This window comes from Helianthus annuus, chromosome 5 (assembly GCF_002127325.2).
Source record: "Helianthus annuus cultivar XRQ/B chromosome 5, HanXRQr2.0-SUNRISE, whole genome shotgun sequence".
Classification (NCBI taxonomy): Eukaryota; Viridiplantae; Streptophyta; class Magnoliopsida; order Asterales; family Asteraceae; genus Helianthus; species Helianthus annuus.
The window spans coordinates 170,029,065-170,048,937 of NC_035437.2; the positions used below are offsets into that span (position 1 = coordinate 170,029,065).

The window sequence follows — 19,873 nt, forward strand, 5'->3', positions numbered from 1 at the left end:
CCCCTTATTTCCGAAAAATGGTTAGAAGATTTACCGGTTTTTTAAACGTACACTTACCTGTAACATGTCGGGTATGAGTTTATTCGTTAACCGTTTGAAGTGAGATCTCCTCTTCCTCATCCTCAATGGATCCTCTGTAGAGTTTCAGCCGTTGGCCATTGACTTTAAATGGTGTCCCATTTCGAGTTTTAATTTCTACTGCACCGTGTGGAAAAACATGGGTGACGGAAAAAGGTCCTGACCACCTAGATTTTAACTTACCAGGAAATACTCGAAGTCGTGAATTAAACAATAGAACTTGGTCTCCAACCCGAAATTCATTAGATTTAATATATTTATCATGCAAATTTTTCATTCTTTCCTTATAAATTTCGGAGTTAGAATATGCATAATTCCTAAGCTCGTCTAATTCGTTTATTTGACAAAATCGATTTTTACCGGCATTTTCCAAATCTAAGTTTACGTTTTTTATTGCCCAGTAGGCTTTGTGAGCTATTTCTACTGGCAAGTGACAGCTTTTTCCATAGACGAGTTTATATGGGGTTGTGCCTATAGTGGTTTTATAAGCAGTTCGAAAAGCCCATAAAGCGTCGTCTAATTTGTCGGCCCATTCTTTTTTATTTATTCCTACGGTTTTTTCAAGTATTCGTTTTAAACCTCGATTAGTCACTTCGGCTTGCCCATTTGTTTGAGGATGATATGCCGTTGAGACCCGGTGATAGACCCCATACCTTGTTAATATTTTTTCGAGTTGATGATTGCAAAAATGGGTACCTCTATCACTTATCAAAGCTTTTGGTGTCCCGAAACGAGAGAATAGCTTTTTCAGAAATTTTACCACTACTCTTCCATCATTTGTTGGAAGAGCCTCGGCCTCAGCCCATTTAGACAAGTAATCGACTGCCACAAGTATATATTTGTTTCCCTTTGAAGGTGGGAAAGGTCCCATGAAATCGAGTCCCCACACATCAAAGATTTCACAGACGAGAATGCCATTTTGAGGCATTTCGTTTTTGGAAGAAATATTACCTGATCTTTGGCATGCATCACATGTCTTTACAAGGTTTTGTGCATCCTTGTAAATGGTCGGCCAGTAAAATCCTGAATCAAATACCTTTCGTGTGGTACTTGCGGCACCATGATGTCCTCCGTATGGACCTTCATGACAATGATGGAGAATTCTTCGTGCTTCATTACCATAGACACACCTTCGGATGAGCTGGTCGGCACACATTTTGAAAAGATAGGGGTCTTCCCAAAAGTAATGCTTTACATCAGCAAAGAATTTCTTTCTTTGATGATGTGGCCATCCTTTGGTGACTACACCGCTAGCTAAGAAATTAGCGTAGTCGGCATACCATGGTTCTTGTCTACTCTCCATCATTTCCAAGGATTCCGTGGGAAATTTCTCGTTGATTTGCTCGTCCCTGGTTGTCTCCAAAGCTGGGTCTTCTAAGCGTGAGAGATGATCTGCAGCGGTGTTTTCTGCTCCTCTTTTGTCCTTGATTTCAATGTCGAATTCTTGGAGGAGTAGAATCCATCTTATCAAACGGGGTTTCGCGTCTTGCTTCTTGAAGAGGTACCTGATGGCTGCATGGTCTGTATAGACTATTGTTTTAGAAAGAACAAGATAAGAACGAAATTTATCAAAAGCAAATACCACCGCTAGTAATTCTTTTTCTGTAGTTGTATAATTTTCTTGCGCATCATTAAGAGTTTTACTAGCATAATAGATTGGGTGGAAATGTTTTTCTTTTCTTTGTCCCAAGACTGCTCCAACAGCGAAGTCACTTGCATCGCACATGATTTCGAAAGGAAATTTCCAATCTGGCGCTATCATGATAGGTGCATTGACTAGCATTTCCTTGAGGGTTAGAAATGCTTGATTGCATTCCTTGTCAAAGATGAAGGGTGCATCTTTTTCAAGTAATTTTGTTAGAGGCCTTGAAATTTTTGAAAAGTCTTTGATAAACCTTCTATAAAATCCGGCATGTCCTAGGAAACTTCTGATTGCTCGCACGGAGGATGGAGGAGGTAATCGAGAAATAGTCTCTATTTTTGCTCGATCAACTTCCATTCCTTCGCTTGAGATTTTGTGACCGAGTACTATTACCTCTGTTACCATGAAATGGCATTTTTCCCAGTTAAGGGCGAGGTTAGTTTCCTCACATCGGGATAGCATTCGTTCAAGATTATCGAGGCATTGGTCATATGAGTCTCCAAAGATGGAAAAGTCATCCATGAAGACTTCCATTGTCTTTTCGATCATATCATGGAAAATGGCGACCATACAACGTTGGAATGTTGCAGGCGCATTACATAGACCGAATGGCATGCGTCGATATGCAAAAGTTCCGTAGGGACATGCGAAAGTTGTTTTCTCTTGGTCTTCTGGTGCTATCGGTATTTGAAAGTAACCTGAAAAACCATCTAAGAAACAATAAAATTTATGACCGGATAATCTTTCTAACATTTGATCAATGAAGGGTAAAGGAAAGTGGTCTTTCCTAGTCGCTTCATTTAATCGCCTATAATCTATACAGACTCTCCATCCTGTGACGGTTCTCGTTGGTATTAATTCATTTTTCTCGTTAGTTATTACCGTCATACCTCCTTTCTTTGGAACTACTTGAACTAGACTTACCCACGGGCTATCGGAGATAGGGTAGATTAGTCCGGCGTCGAGTAGTTTGATGACTTCATTCTTAACCACTTCTTAAACATTGGGGTTCACTCTTCGTTGTGGTTGAATTACCGTCTTGTAGTCATCATTCATTAAAATTTTGTGCGTGCACATGGAAGGGCTTATTCCTTTAATATCTACAAGCTTCCAAGCGATCGCGTTTTTGTATTTTTTAAGTAGGTTAACTAATTTCTCTTTTTCTATATTACTTAATTTAGATGAAATAATTACGGGTAAACTACCTTCTTTGCCTAGGAAAGCATATTCCAAACCTTTAGGAAGTTCTTTGAGCTCAATGGGTGGGTCTTTAGAAGACACCTTATTTTGTGGCTCGTCTAGATCAAGAACCTTAAAAGTTTGTTCTATGGCTATCTCTTCCTCGACAAAGTGGTCCTCTTCGTTGGCTGTATCGGGTGGTTCAGCTTCATCTTCAATTAGGGGGTCATTGTTGCCAAAAGGATATTTCATTGAGCGCTCAAGATCTATGCTCCTTTTGAATGCCCCTAATTGAAGAGGTAGATTGTTAAATTTCCGGTTTTTCAAAGCTCTATGAGTTTGTACAAAAGGTTTTCCCAAGACTAAGGGGGCGTCATCTAGGATGACGAAGTCGGTTGGGATAACCATTTGATTCGTTTGAACCAAAACATCTTCAACTACACCGATTGATTTTATTACTTTCCGATTGGATAGAAAAATGGGTATTTGAAGTGGAGTAAAATCACTAACACTTAATTTTTCAAAAATATAGTTAGGCATTATGTTAACGCAAAGATCTTTATCAATGGTGATATTACTAATAAAGGAATTTTGAAAGAAACATGGAACCGGTGTAATGTTAATTTCAAAAGGATCTTCTTTTATTAGCGAGGTTTGATCATTAGTTAACTTAACACTTACTAAGTCTTTGATTTTAGCACTAGTGTTTACCTCTTTTAAAAACTTGGCATGAGGGGTTATTAAACAATGATTTTCGAAAGTAGGTGACAAGAGGTTAATTTCTTCAAAATTAGACTCTTCTTGAATTTTAACATTATCGGACTCACCATTTTCGTTGTTTAACTCATGTGTCGGTTTTTCACTTTCTTGTTCTTCCATTTTTACACTTTCAACTATCTCTACGTTATTATCATTTTTTAGCTCTTCTCTTGCGCGGGATTCCTCTTCCCTTGCGCGAGATTCTTTTATGCAACGTTCGATAGTTTTAATGTGTTCTAATATCCTATTAGTTACTTCGGTGAGATTGAAAGAATTTGGATCCTCAAAGCTTGAATCCGGTTGTTCGATCCTTGGCTCCTCATAGTACTCATATGAAGTAGATGATTCACACCATTGTTCTTCATTGTAAGTATATGATGGATAAGGGTCGAAACTTTGTTCTTCATAGTACTCATATGAGGTGGGTTGTTCACGCCATGGTTCCTCATAATAAGAGTATGAAGGTGGTGGCTCATATGTTGAATCTTCAAAGTATGAGTATGAAGGCTCATACCTTGGTTCATCAAAATATGAGTATGATGGAGGAGGTTCATACCTTTGGTCTTCATAGGATGTGTATGAAGTTGATGGCTCGTACCTGGGCTCCTCATAGTGGTTGTATGAATTGGATGGTTGATATGAGTTATTATATTGAACCGAGCGTGTGTTACGACAATTAGTGCAATAATTACCCCTATAATCATCCTCATCATAGGTGTAGTTGTAACCTCTTGAGTATTGATCCATAAGAATCACTCAACAGACCACAACTGAGTCTCGGGACCAGAAAACAAAAATAAGACGGAAACAGAAGCTGGACACGGCCCCGTGTTGGGTGAACACGGCCCCGTGTTCAGGGTCTGTATCTGGGCGTTTTAATTAAAGTTACTGGTCACGTTGAGCACGGGGGCGTGTTCAGCGAGCACGGCCCCGTGTTCAGACTCTGTATCTGGGTATCTACTCTAAAAATATGCAGCACGGCGGCGTGTTCAGCGAGCACGACCCCGTGTTCAGGCTACTGTAAATGCAAAACTAAACTAAAATGCAGAAAAATGCGCGCGTTTTGAAAAAAAACTGATTAGGCCGTCGATTTTAAGCTTTCTTAAAATCCTTGTGTCCCCGGCAGCGGCGCCAAAAACTTGATGCGTGTCAGTGTGTATATGTTTTTAATATATAATTAAGCCCCTTTTTACACTTTTAGCCAAGTTTTAAATTTATAAAACACGATATTCACTAACACTAAACACACATATGGGCAAGTGCACCCATCGTGGACGTAGTATAGTGTTGGTAAGATACCGAGGTCGTCCAAGGACACAAGAGCTTTTAATACCGGTTTATCCTCAACGTCTAATCAAATCAAAAAGTTAGAAAAATGTTTTAAGCTAAGAAAAATAAAACTAACTAAATGCTGAAAATAAAAATAAAAATAAAAACAGATAGACAAGATGAATCACTTGGATCCGACACGTGTATTAGTATAACCTTTGATTATTTTCGCACTTTTGCACTTGTTTAAAGAGATTATCTTAGTTATTGTAGTAGGCCCCTCTTTTGAAGGCGACGTTACCCTCAACCCAGTAGTTTGAGTCAGCAAGGATACAATCCTAAAGGGTCGGATTATTGAAAGATAATGAATTAAGTTATTAATGCAAATTATGGTAGGCCCCGCTTTTGGCGGTGACGTTACCCTCGGCTAAGTAGTCTGAGTCAGCAGGGATACAGTCCTAAATAACCGGGTTATAGTATTAATAGTAGTTAACTTATGAGGGGGTCAAAGAGTTTGGATCCCCGCCATCCAATACCTATGGGCATTGAAGGAGATCCTACTAAATTTGACCCAGGTCCCAAGCAGGACCTCTAAACGCTGAACAAGGGCAAGACCTTTACCAAACCGTTCCCTTAACCCCCGACCAGGTAGCCAACATACCTCCATATAGACCGTGGAGATATGAATGGTGAAAATCTTTTATTTTATATAGACAGTAAAATAATGCCAAGACACCACGGACAAACGATAAGGAAAGATCACCTTCAACATAAGCAACTAGTTATTAAAGTCATTAATACAAAACCAAATAAAAAGTGCAAAAGATTAAAAATAAAAAGTATTATACTAAACACTTGTCTTCACCAAGTGATGTAAGAGACTTAGGCAAACATGGCCTTGATTGTCAAGAACTCTTACGATCAATCTTGGATCCCGAGACGACTCACACACTCTACGATGGACAATGGATGATGGTGGTGGATGATGGTGTTATGGTGGTGGTGGGTGGTGGATGAGGTGTGAGAGAGGTGGTGTGCCAAGGGATGAGAGAGAATGAAGCCAAGCTCCTCTATTTATAGGCTGAACAGAAGGCTGGACACGGCCCCGTGTCCGCTGGACACGGCCCCGTGTCCGCTGGACACGGCCCCGTGCCCGCCTGACACTCTCTCTCCTCATTAATTGTAATTGCGAATTACAATTAATGCGCCTGCTGTACTTTCACCACGCCCCCGTGCTCGCTGGACACGGCCCCGTGGTGGGCAATGGAAGCTTCTACTGGTTTGTCTTTTCTGCTGCTTCCTGGGCACGCCCCCGTGTTCGCTGGACACGGGGCGTGTTCAGACTCTGTTTCTTCTCCTTTGCCTTGGGAGGTGCCGTTGAGGGTCCGGGCAATCCACTTTTGTTCCTTTTTCTTGTATTTATGGTAGAATTAGCTGTCTTTTTGCTTCTTTTGTGATTTTGAGCTCATTTCATCCTGAAAATACAAAAGGAAGACAAAAACACTCTTTTTTCCAACATTAGTACTAAAAAGGGTTAGTTTTATGCCTTAATTGATGTGATTTATATGTTGCATTTTACACACATCAATAGTATTTTAAATGATAAATGAATGATGTCTGAATATTCCGTTTGGAATAAGTTCCACGAATGTCAATGAATGAATTATGATGGACCCGTACTTATTCCTTAAGCCAAGTAATATTTATGGCTTTAACGTCATGATTTAAAATCACTTAGAATGAGATTGGATAAAAAATCATCCTCATTAACCATGTCATGATTTCTCATAAATTTTGGTTATAATGGATTAAATTTATAAGTCTCATTTTCCTTTTGTCAAATTCTCATTTACATGATGACAAAAGTTGTGAAAATATAAGGTATCATCTAGTTTTATCTTAGTAATGTTTCAATCCAGATATTTAGAACAAATAAGATGAGAGTTTAAGGTAAGTGTGACTTTATGTTGACTATGCAAACCTCACAAGCTTCATAACATTGCTTAATTATGATACTATATTCTGATTAATCTTCAGAATATATAAGGTATCGAAAGGCGTTGTTAGAAGACTGCTTATTATGGTTCTTATAGCCTTAACAATTAATTTTGTCACTAACTCTCATGTTAGTTATTTGTCGAATTATGGTAAAGAAACGTATGGAAATAGAGTCAACTAATCATGTGTTAATTGGAATATTAAAATTATCAGACTTAAATATCATTAGTAAGTGACTATCTAATTGATTTATCCAACTGTTCTTTTAGAGTAATGGATAGTCTCGTTGCTTATGCCTAGTCTAATGACATAATTATGCAGTGAGATTTTCCCTTGAAGAACCTTAGAGTTGGGATTTTGTACTTGTATTTTGTATATGGACCTTAGAACAATCCTCTTTCAAAGTTTAAGTGGTTTTAAGGTGAGTAACAACTTATTTTCCAGCTTCAAACATTTATTTCTTTGTACATATGTTGCTTATCAACACACTCATTATACTTTGGTACTTTTGACTGTTACAGTTGATTTATAAGGCATCAAATTGTACAAGTGAAAATCTTAGTATGTAATGTACTGGAAAAATGTACTTATTTCCATGCGTAAGCCCTTAACTTTATGGGTCATGGTATTGTACATTATAATGTATTCACATACACCACTTAACTTTATAGGTTAGAATTTTAAATGAAGGCATGCATCTTAGGAATTCTTGTGATTATTCCACAACAATAGATTAGTCTTAGGAAAGACTTAATCTAGAATAACTTTAGTGATAGCAATTATGTTAGAGAGTTCTTGATTATCATAAGAGACATCATGTTTGATTTGTCTTATTCACCATGCTCTACTTTTCTTCTGTAGTGCTTTATCAGAAGAGAGCAACAGGATCATCGTGTCTTAAGCGATAATCAAGGATTTTAATTTAAGAGATAATTCTTATAGAAACTTTAAGTAAAGCAAAACATATTAGATTTAGGAGTTAGAGTGGACAAGATATAGATTTATAGAAGAAAATTATAGTGAGGAAAATTATGGGTACTAAGAATAACGCAGACGAAATGATCATAAAAATTAATTAAGGATCATTAATATAAGGATCATTATGTGAAGAGGTTGTGATATGTCTATTACTAATATCAAAATAATAGACTTATTTAAAACTCTACTTAAACGAAGACAAATCAGCTTTGGCCAGAAGTGTAATCATTTAAGCATGTGTGCAAAGTGGTTGTAACAAATCAGCTTTGGCCAGAAATTGAGACAATCACTTAAGTTATGCACTTGTTAAGTATGCCATCTATGAAGGAATTAAATCAGCTTTGGCCAGATATTAAGACTTTCATGTTTATGATGCACACTTAACATAGCTTTCATAATACTTGGATGATAAGTAGATGTATTAAATCAGCTTTGGCCAGAAATGATACATCAGAAGCTCATTCAAGTTAAGCCATTTTGGTTTTGTAAAACATTATTTGATCCTTATTAATTAACTAAGTAATTACAAAAACCAATTATTTAGTAGCAAACCACCTGGGTGCAGGGGGACAGCGTGCCCCCTGCACGGGGTTCGGGGCGGAGCCCCGAGCTAAATCTTAGTTCACATTAAACAACCTAAAATAATGAGGTTTCGAGTCAGGTCTCGAGTCAGGTCTCGACCGAGTTATGAGATCTCGAGTCAGTTATGAGGTCTCAAGTGAGATCTCGAGTCAAGTCTCGACTCAGCTTGTAATATTATGAGGTCTCGACTCATTAATGGTCTCGAGTCGCAACCTCAGTGTCTCGAGTCGTAATCATGGTCTCGACTGCTGTGAATTATGAGATCTCGACTCCTTATGAGGTCTCGAGTCGCAACCTTATGGTCTCGAGTTATGACCTTATGGTCTCGAGTCGAGACCTTTGTCTCGAGTTGTACAAATTTAAGTCCTTAGTCGAAACCTCAGTGGTCTCGAGTCGAGACCTTATGATCTCGAGTCGAAATCGTTGTCTCGAGTTATAAACATTTGAGAACACTTATGATTTCGAGTCGAGTTCTTGTGGTCTCGAGTCGAGACCTTTGTCTCGGGTGGTTAAAACTTATCTCGAAACTTCTGTTACAGCTATTAATGTGAAAACATAACCGAAAATTCGAATTGTTAGGGATTTAGAGATATGGTTTCCTGTTTTAGTGATGATCTAATTTTATCATAATATTTCGAAAATTTTATCTGATTATCTAATAACAGTTTTTTCGAAAATTTTCAATAGATAAAACAGATCAAAACATGGAAAAACACTCAATAATCCAAATCATATTCCAAAACATAAAGGAATTTCGAATTTTCCTAAGAAAACATGATGAACCCTAAAAATAAAAACATGATTCTGGAACCCGAAACCTGAATTTTAAGGCTTTAAACAGATTTCGGTACAATTAAGATTTACCATTATGATTCCGAGTCATTAAAAAAAACATTCTTTTCCCGAAAAACATTGATCTCGGCACATATGAACCGAAAACAGCCGTGAGTTTTATTGAGTTTTCAAAACTTCTGTTTTCCATATTTCAACCCAGAATAATGGATACGAAAACAGAACTGATTAATCAACATATGCTCTGATACCACATGTTGATCAGTTCTGTTTTAAACATAATGGAAAACATTAAAACATACCTTTGATTGCATCAGTACAGGCCAGCAGAGAATCCAGATGGAGATGCAACAACAGTGTTTGACATAGTTGTCAGTTTGGTCTGGTTCCTCCTTAGGGTGCAATCTAATGATGGTGATGATAAGAAACCGACAAGGGAATCGGTTATGGAGAGGGAGGCGAGATTGATGTTATGTGTTATTAGGGTTTGTGTAATTGTCTAACCCTTTAACCTCCACATTATTCTCCTTATATATGCACCAAGGAGGAAACCCTAATTAGTTAATAAGGGTAATTAGGCCCATCAACAATTACCAACTAATTATTTAATAGGATTGTTATATATTTTGATCCATATAATGTAAATGATTATAATGGCTACTAGATTAAATATAACATAAAATATATTTAATCTTACACTAGACAATCTTAAATGAATAAAATTTCCATCAAGAATAATATGATCAAAAATTAACTTTGACTTGATTTTTTAAATGTCACCTAATTACCTATTGGAATCAAATTTGTCATTTCTAATCGAAAGTACATAAGTATGGCAAGCAAATGCGTAGGTTGATGAGAAATGTTAATTACAAGCAAGTTGGGAATTAGGATTAGGGTGGGTGTAACTCACCAGTTTGATATTGCCAAAGCATGGCTCATGTTATTTTTATATCATTTATAAACTTATTATTAGTGTTGTTTTTACGGCAAAAGTCTTGATTGTCTCCACAGACTAAAATCTATTGGTACCGCATAGTAGCATAATATCGACAACGAAGTTTAATTTATTTATTTAAATACTAATAACGTTTGAAAACATATATTTTTATTTTATTTAATGACACAATTCAATTAATATAAATTAATTTTCCTACCCGGGAATTTCCCGGGTTATAACCTAGTTCTAATTAGATAGGAAATCATGTAATAAAGTCTCACACATAGAATACCTAAGATGCATTTAATTACTTTTGGATATTTTCTGTTTTACTTAAAATATTATTGATGAGTGAAACCATTGTGACATTTTTAATGAATGTGTTTTAATTGATAACCTCCATTTATGATAAACAAGTCACTTGGTTTGGAACCTTTACTTATCAGTATTTGAAGGTAAATCAACCAAAATACTAATATTGTACCAAACCGTTACCAGTCTTGAAAAATGGGAAAATGGGTATCAGTGTCGAAATGATTGGTACGGTACGATACAGTTATCAAATGCTCATGCCTAAGTTTGACACTTCAGGTGTTATATTATAAATAAATCTTAATCACAATCCAATCATGTTCAATGATTCTACAATTGGCATCACAACCCAAAAGTTAGTCAATACCACGTAATTGTAACATTATCTCTTGCTAGTAAATTCATATGCTTCACAATTAGTACACATTCACTTTTTAATCACAATTAAGCAATTAATCAAACACATGGTGTACATCACATCATTCAAGCATAGAGTACAAGCTCCTAATGTATATTTCTACTGCCAATGAGGTAGTAGTGGAGTGGTTGGGGAAAGACTTGGTGTTCCTTGTGACCCAGGTTCAACTCTCGTTCTCCCCATTATTTTATGGGGCATCCAGGCGACGGGCGAATACGGGTGGCACCGGTTCGTCTTGGATGAGAGGCGAGGTCTTACCGATTAATCCACTATCGTGCCTTCGAGCGGATGGAGGTCGTGTTTCCGCGCACCTGGGAGAGCCAAGGGGCTGGCAGCGGTCGAGTAGTAGACCTTGACCACAGCGCCCGATGTCACAGTGATTGACACGTCGTTTCTTACCCTTCAAAGAAAATGCATATTTCTCCTAAACCATACAATCAAACTCAATTCCCACATGAATTCCACCTAATACATACAATAAAAAAAAATCATATTTCTCCTAAACATATCTTCGTATATTTTTTCCCGTTTGACTGGTCTGTTGCAGCACACCTATTTTTCTCCGTTTGACAAGTTCGTCGCAACGCGCGGGTCTTAGATTGACTAAGTTATTTTTTTCTATGTTTTACGTTTCGGTTTAATTTATCTGCAACGAGCGTGTGTGTTTAAAGATTTTACATCTGTTTTTCACTCGACGTTATTTTTTCCCGTTTTTATTTATTTTGTTTTACGAGCTTTTTCGGTGTTGGTGGTCGCTGACAATAGTATAACATTGGTACTACTTGACACAGTTTTACAATAACCGCTGCAACGCAAGGGCTTAATACTAGTTTATTATATATAAATGCATGTTATCATATAATTTAGCTTCTAAACTAAAGATTACTTGTATATAATTATAGCACAAATCCGGAATCCCTTCGTATTAGATATAAGCCTAGACTAGTTATCTTAATTTGATGAGTTAAGCTTTTTATTCAAAATGGCTTAATTGTTGATCCGTCTTCTATTGCCATTAACTGATATGGTTTATTACAACAATAGATAGATAGATAGATAGATGATACAAATATTTAAGTAGTTTCTAATAGTCAATTAGACTCAAAGTACTATAGTCTATCTAATGCATACTCTTTTGTAGGTCGATTCTTGACATATATTGGATATCGGTTGTCATTAAAGTCTACTTTTACTATGTTTGTGTGTGAAAAACCATTACCTTCGTGGTTCATAAGTTTTACAAAAGGCAACTGACCCCTTGAGTAAAGTGAAAGGTTCATTCTCAATTAGTGATAGGATAAGGACATCCTTTGGAATATGCTATTAGAGATCTCACCCAACCTACCCCCTCACACCAATTGAAGAGTCACATATTAGTTCCTTCGAAAATAATTGTACTTTCAAACCACTTGCTAAAGAATTAAAGTGTTCCTATCTCATCATTGGAGATGTTTATTTAAATTTCTTGTACTAATTTAACAAATATACATATACATCTAGAAATATAGAAGGTCAACTAATGATCAAACATTAATCCATATTAAATTCCAACATCGACCATAGTCGAGATTGAACAAACAGTCATTAAATTAGTATATGTTAACTATATTATATTATTAATATATATTTATTGTTGATGATTATGATATTCATGATCAAAATTGTTTTATAATCAAACCGGTCCTCTTACTAATCGGAAACCAGGTTACAACATAAATAAATCAAATAGCATACACGCACATAACTAATTCAAACAAAACATAAAACTACTTTATCTTTTCGTATAAACTTACAATATTAACACAATATACTAGGTTACAACACAAATAAATCAATACTAGTAAGCACATAACTAATTCAAACAAAACATAAAACTACTTTTATCTTTTAATGTGAATTTACAATATTAACACAATAGGAAACCTAAAATTGTAAATAAGGTTTTGAAACGAAAACATAAAAGGATTTTAAAAAATCTGTAAATCTGACACGTTGTCTGGTTCACCTATTCAACCAGTCTTTTCATCGAAAACAATCAGACCAGTTATGTAGCCAGTTTTTTATCCAATCTATCAAAACAAGGCCCCGACAAATACAATGCTTAAACATGATTAATACTTAAACATGATTTGTTAGTTTAGATAAGATAAAAATCAAAACCATGAACAATATTATATTAAACTAAATATAAATATAATACCTTGTTGGGATTTGTTAGTTATTAAATAAATAAATAAAAGATATCAATTAAATATTCCATAACGACTCCTCATGATCATATAAATTGTTGATCAAAACACAATTTCTTTTACAACAAAAGCTGCCACACAATATCAGATTACAACATTGATCCCAAATAGCCCACAACAATCAAGATTCAATCTTTTCACTCAAATTCTCAACCTTTTTGTCAAAATTCATCATGATCTTCAATTTAAAGCAACCCCATTTAACAATCACCGGACTCAGTTCCAAAATCACTGATCACCGTATCAATTCCGCATCAAGATTCTTGGTTTTACCGCCTCTTTCAAACCCCAAAATCAAGAAAATCTCCGCCGTCACAAATTCAAAACCTTTGCATGTTGTTTCTTTGATTCAATCTTGTGGGTCATTAAAAAGATTTGAACTTGATGATCGGAGGGTTGTTTGTAAGGCGTATGAAGCTGATAGATCTGATGGGGTTGAGAAAATTGAAGTTGAAGCAGCAAAGAGGGTGAAAATTGGGGGTTATTTTGCAACATGGTGGTTTTTGAATGTGATTTTTAATATTTATAATAAAAAGGTTTTGAATGCTTTTCCATACCCTTGGTTGACTTCAACTTTGTCTCTTGCTGCTGGATCAGCCATTATGTTGATCTCTTGGGCTACTAAAGTTGCTGAAACACCCAATACTGATCTTCAGTTCTGGAAATCTTTGTTTCCTGTAAGAAATTTATGGTTTTTTTAGGGTTTATGATCTTTTTTTTTTTTTGCTTAATTTTTCATAATTTAGTTTGGGTTTTGCTTAATTATTCACTGATCAATTTGGGTATTGTTTAATTGTGCATTATATTGATTTGGGATTTTTTTTTTTTTTTTTTAGTTTTTCAGTTCTAGGGTTTATGATTTTGTTTTTGCTTAATTATTCCCTAATCAATATGGGTTTTTGCTCAATTTGTGTTTTTTAGGGTTTAAGATCTGGATTTTGCTTAATTATTTACAAACAATTCAGTTAGGGTTTGCTAAATTATTCACTAATCAATTGGGTTTTACTTAATTATTCAAAAATCAATTTGGGTTTTCTTAATTTTTCACTAATCCAATTTGGGTTTTGTTTAATTGTGATATATTGATCTGGGATTTTTTTTTAGTTATGTTAGTTCTAGGGTTTATGGTTCAAACTCTTATTCCGGCCTGATTTTCTTGAAATTATCTCCATGTAATAAATGATTTTTTTATTGTTATTTGTTAGTTACTTAAATTAAATGTGGTTTTTATATTTGTGTTTTTGTCATCTGAGTATGTTCTATTTGACTTATAGCATTTAAGGTGTTTTAATTATTTTTAGGAAAAATTACAAGTTTTGTCCTTTATCTTTATACCACTTTTCAGGCGGTGTCCTTTTTAACGAATGTTGATAGGCGGTGTCCTTTACTAGGTATTTTGTTGCAAGTTTAGTCCTTTACACCCAACCCAGTTAAAAAACCCTGTTAATTGTTGACAGACGGTGTCCTTTACTAGGTATTTTGTTGCAAGTTTAGTCCTTTACCTAGGTATTTTGTTGCAAGTTTAGTCCTTTACACCCAACAATTAACAGAGTTTTTTAACTGGGTTGGGTGTAAAGGACTAAACTTGCAACAAAATACCTAGTAAAGGACACCGCCTGTCAACATTTGTTAAAAAGGACACCGCCTGAAAAATGGTATAAAGATAAAGGACAAAACTTATAACTTTTCCATTATTTTTATATTTGACAATTGACAGGTTGCATTGGCACATACAATTGGTCATGTAGCAGCAACTGTAAGCATGTCTAAGGTTGCAGTTTCTTTCACTCACATAATCAAAAGCGGTGAACCTGCTTTTAGCGTTTTGGTTTCAAGGTTTATTTTAGGCGAAACATTCCCAACGTCGGTTTACTTGTCTCTTTTACCGATCATCGGTGGTTGTGGTCTTGCCGCCCTTACCGAGCTCAACTTCAACATGATCGGTAATTTCATAACTCGAACACTGTAATAATATACGTTTCTTACATGTTTTCATTTCTTACTGGTTGATGATTTTTCAGGTTTTATGGGGGCTATGATATCCAATTTGGCGTTTGTGTTTAGGAACATATTTTCTAAAAGAGGCATGAAGGGAAAGTCCGTTAGTGGAATGAACTATTACGCTTGTTTATCGTTGCTATCGCTTTTGATCCTTACGCCATTCGCAATTGCCGTTGAAGGCCCAAAAGTATGGGCTGCTGGATGGCAAAACGCCGTCTCTGAAATTGGGCCCCATTTCATCTGGTAACTAACCAATACGGACTTTAAAAATTGAATATTGCAACTTCAAGTCGAAATGATCGGTAGAATGTAGATACATTTTCGTTTTGAATCAGAGTTGTTAATAGTGATGATAGCGATTGCTATAGCGAATAGCGTAGCGCTGGATCATCGCTATCTGATGTTTAGCGCTCAATAGCGACAATTAGGGTTTTTTTTTCTTTTTTTAAATTTTTTTTTCGAAAACTGAATTTTTCAAAAACAGTCACTTCAATATCTTCACTAATTGCATCAAAAAACCTTATATTCGGTAGTAAAACCCTAATTTAAAAAAAAAAAAAAAAAAAAAAAAAAAACTCTCTAATACGTTATCGCTAAACAACAAATAGCGCTCGCTATCTCATCGATATCGTTACGTAGCATATAGGTAACTTGTCGCTATTTACCACGATTCGCTATTAACAACTATGTTTCGAATGCTCTATTTGTTTTAAAATATATTTTTCATTTTCGTTCTATTTTGTGATGGAACAATGACGAAAAGACGTTTTTTATTTGGCTAATATTTGGGTATAACAGGTGGGTGGCGGCCCAAAGTATCTTTTATCACTTATACAATCAAGTTTCATACATGTCACTTGATGAAATATCTCCATTGACATTTAGCATTGGAAATACGATGAAACGAATATCGGTTATCGTTTCATCGATCATCATCTTCCATACACCTGTCCAGCCAATCAATGCTCTTGGAGCTGCAATTGCTATTTTTGGAACTTTCTTGTATTCCCAGGTACCCTCTTGCTCATTTTTACTATTACCAATAGTTGTATTTTGTTTTCAAGTTTCCTGAAACTCTTGTTAAATTGTTTAATGGGAAAATTACAAGTTTTGTCCTTTATCTTTATACCACTTTTCAAGCGGTGTCCTTTTTAACAAATGTTGACAGGCGGTGTCCTTTACTAGGTATTTTGTTGCAAGTTTAGTCCTTTACACCCAACCCAGTTAAAAAACCCTGTTAATTGTTGGGTGTAAAGGACTAAACTTGCAACAAAATACCTAGGTAAAGGACTAAACTTGCAACAAAATCCCAGGTAAAGGACACCGCCTGTCAACAATTAACAGGGTTTTTTAACTGGGTTGGGTGTAAAGGACTAAACTTGCAACAAAATACCTAGTAAAGGACACCACCTGTCAACATTCGTTAAAAAGAACACCGCCTGAAAAGTGGTATAAAGATAAAGGACAAAAGTTGTAATTTTTCCTAGTTTAATTAAAAAAATCTTGATTATTATGGATTTTTTTTTTGGTAATCATATTTAGACACAGTAGTTATTTAAAACGGTTATGAGTCTTTTGGACAAAAAGTGTTCTCCTGACCCAATCCGTACAAAATTAGTAAATTACCCATTTTGACCCGTTACCGACCTGGGATATTGGAGGTTTTGTGACCTTAATTTGATTTTTTTTTCTAAAGTTGCTATAAGTTTAATATACATTACCCTATAGGGGATTTCATGGATTGTGAGACACTTTTCGTTCTAAGCATGATAGCATCCGTAAATGTTTTGTAGTTGAGGTAATGTTAAGAGCTTAATATTTACAAATAAAAAAATGGAATCAATGTTTTAAGCTAGATGGCAATACATACCCGTAAACAAATCCTTCTGGCAATCGAAATCCTTTTGTTTTCCTTGGTTCTTGAAAATGAAGTGTTTTTAAAAGATCGATGATTTTTCGTCTACGCACCTTGGAATATCCGAAACAATGGAGAACAAATATGATTTTTGAAATGCTTTTGGTGTTTATATGCAAACTTTGTTTATAAAGGAGTGATTAAATAAACTAGAGACAAAAACTAAAAAAATGAGAAATCTTGATAATAAATCTGCACCACTACAATGTGATAAGGTTGAGTATGGGATTTGTTTGTCTTAGTATATGTATCATCTTTTTGTGAAAAAATTAAATTAGCTCGTCGTTTGACCGTTTTTTTAAAACAAGTTGCGCGTTTGACTAGAAAATGAAACTTGGTAACTAACAAGAAAAGTCAATGGTCCTTTTATCCCATGGCCTATTGGGTTTTTTTTTTTTTTTTTTTTTTTTTTGTGTGTGTGTGTTAAAGCTGATGCTTGGGTGAGTTAGATAACGGGTCAAAATGGGTAAATGTCAAAGAAAGACGGGTTGGTTTGGTTGACCCAAAACACTTTTTCCAAAATTTCTAAAATTTATTATAAACATTGGGTGACCAAATTGTTTTCCTGTTCGGCCCATTTGACCCGTTTCAATTTTGTAAATCTTTTTATGTTTTATTTTTTTGGAAAAGGGGGCGGTACATAAACAACTTGAATCGACCCATCCTTAAGTCGTTGGTTGAAATTTCCATATATTTACACTAGCTTACAACCCCGTGTATTACACGGGTTGAGTGACGAAAAATGTAAATTATAAACTTGTATATAATCCTTACTAATGAAATGACTTATTTAGATAAATTAGTAAAAATAAAGAACAGCTATATTTTCGTTACTTGTACATGTGATTTGATACCTTATTAGTAATTATTGTTTATATCCAAATAATATATTTTATCTTAACAAATATATATGGTTAGGGTAAAATGAAAACTTCTACGAGTTGTAAGAACTTAGAGAACTCAACCTTACAAAAGGTTTTTTGATTTTTTTTTACAGAGGGTGTGAATGAGCGGTTAGAGACTCAAAGTGTTAAACTTTTTGATTTTGGATTCAAGTGGTTAAAACCACTAAAACATAGGGACTCAAAAAGGAATTTACTATTAATTAAATTTGAAACTATACGTTTGATCTCTAACTATATTAAATAATATTATACTTATTATATTATTTGATACATTTATATTTGTTATAGATAATTATTAATTAAATTTGAATTTAGACGTTTATCTCTAACTATATTAATTAATATTATATTATATTTTGTGTATAAAATTAATATATAATACTATTATTGAAAGGGAGGAGGCACCAGAGAGTGACACGTGTACAAAAAGATTTTCATTTATTAGTATAGGAAGATATTATCTTTGTGTCTTCAGTCTTTGTGATATTTACTCTCTTTTTATGGCTTTTGTTTTGTTTTTTTTTTTAATTATTTCTAAATTATTTTCTTTTATAACTTAAAAAAGGCGAAGCAGTGAAGAACGGAGAACAAAGATTCAAGAATTGCGAGGTTGCAGCGTTGACGTTGATGCGTTTACATCCATGATTGCGGAGCACGAAGGTGAAATCGCAGCTTGTAGATAATAAGAATGGATGGGTTTTAATTACTAAGATGTAAAGGATTAGACTTTGTTCAGTATTAATTTTTCAATAATGACAAATTCTGCTTAGCCTTCATACAATATTCTATTAAAACTCGTTTAACGCATCATTTAGCATTTACTCTTGTTAATAAGAGACAGTGATTAAGGGTAGAGGTGCAGAAAAACCGGCTCGGGCCCGCCAATCCGGGTCACAAACCGACTCTATCACCAAAAAAACGGTTTGAGCGCCGACCAATCCCAGCTATTCGGGAACAGTTTGGGATTTCAAACCTAAATGCACTCATAAACCACACATCAAACCCTAAATGGACTCATAAACTGAACCATTTTGGGCCAAACCAGTTCAGAAACGGGCCCAAACCAATTCGCTTTGGTTTGGACTTTAAAACCTAAAACTGATTCGTAAATTGAACTGATTAAAGCTAAGAATGAGCATTTGGTATCGGGAACCAGTACCGAATTTCCCGTACCAAATAATTTTCGGCACCGAGTCGGTACCCACTTTTTAGCGTTTTACTTTTACCAGTACTTTCGATTCAGTACCGGTATTTTACCCATTTTTACCTTTACAAACCGTTACTCTATTGGTACCTACCGGTACCGATACTGAGCTTAGGGGTGCAAACGAGCCGAGCTACTCGTGAGAGCTACTCGAGCTCGACTCGAAAAAAAGCTCGAACGAGCCGAGCTTAAACAAGCTTGAGCTCGAGCCCGAGCTTAAAAAACAAGCTCGTTTAGTAAACGAGCCCGAGCCCGAGCTTCGCTTATCGAGCTCGAGCCGGCTCGCGAGCCTAAACGAGCTTTTTATTTATATATTTTTATTAATATATTAAACATATATTTATATAATAATAATTACCATTTATATATATATAAAAAATAACTTAATTATATATATAATAATAATAATTATAATTAATATAAATTAATTAATAAATACTAAACGAGTCGAGCCCGAGCCGAGCTCGAGCTTGAAAATTTACCTTCGAGCCGAGCTTGAGCTTTAGAAATAAAGCTCGAATCGAGCCGAGCTCGAGCTTTCATATGTTAAACGAGCTCGAGCTCGAGCCTAGTCGAGCTCGGGCTCGGCTCGGCTCGTTTGCACCCCTAACTGAGCTCATCCCTAGATTTTGTACACACCTCTAATATTCTT

At 35.3% G+C, this 19,873-nt stretch overlaps 1 protein-coding gene and 1 long non-coding RNA gene across 2 annotated transcripts; one reads left to right on the forward strand and one right to left on the reverse strand.

Moving 5' to 3' along the window:
* Nucleotides 1–13,175: 13,175 nt before the first annotated feature.
* On the reverse strand, nt 13,176–17,260 carry LOC110942059. The gene is made up of 2 exons (XR_002594617.2): nt 17,068–17,260; nt 13,176–13,871 (listed from the first exon to the last, which is right to left on the reverse strand). It is a non-coding gene; the product is annotated as an uncharacterized LOC110942059 (long non-coding RNA).
* On the forward strand, nt 13,206–18,798 carry LOC110942058 (glucose-6-phosphate/phosphate translocator 1, chloroplastic). The gene is made up of 5 exons (XM_022183758.2): nt 13,206–13,873; nt 14,914–15,139; nt 15,218–15,440; nt 15,996–16,209; nt 18,583–18,798. Exons 1-5 carry the CDS (start codon nt 13,370–13,372, stop codon nt 18,592–18,594), a joined length of 1,179 nt encoding a protein of 392 aa, XP_022039450.1. The 5' UTR covers nt 13,206–13,369; the 3' UTR covers nt 18,595–18,798.
* The last annotated feature ends 1,075 nt before the right edge of the window (nt 18,799–19,873 follow it).

Bases quoted from the DNA above. Each gene is read 5' to 3' on its own strand.
- LOC110942058 (XM_022183758.2), top strand. From the start codon at position 13,370: ATGATCTTCAATTTAAAGCAACCCCATTTAACAATCACCGGACTCAGT. The intron at 15,140-15,217 runs GTAATTTCATAA...ATGATTTTTCAG, and splicing joins GCTCAACTTCAACATGATCG to GTTTTATGGGGGCTATGATA. The intron at 15,441-15,995 runs GTAACTAACCAA...TGGGTATAACAG, and splicing joins ATTGGGCCCCATTTCATCTG to GTGGGTGGCGGCCCAAAGTA.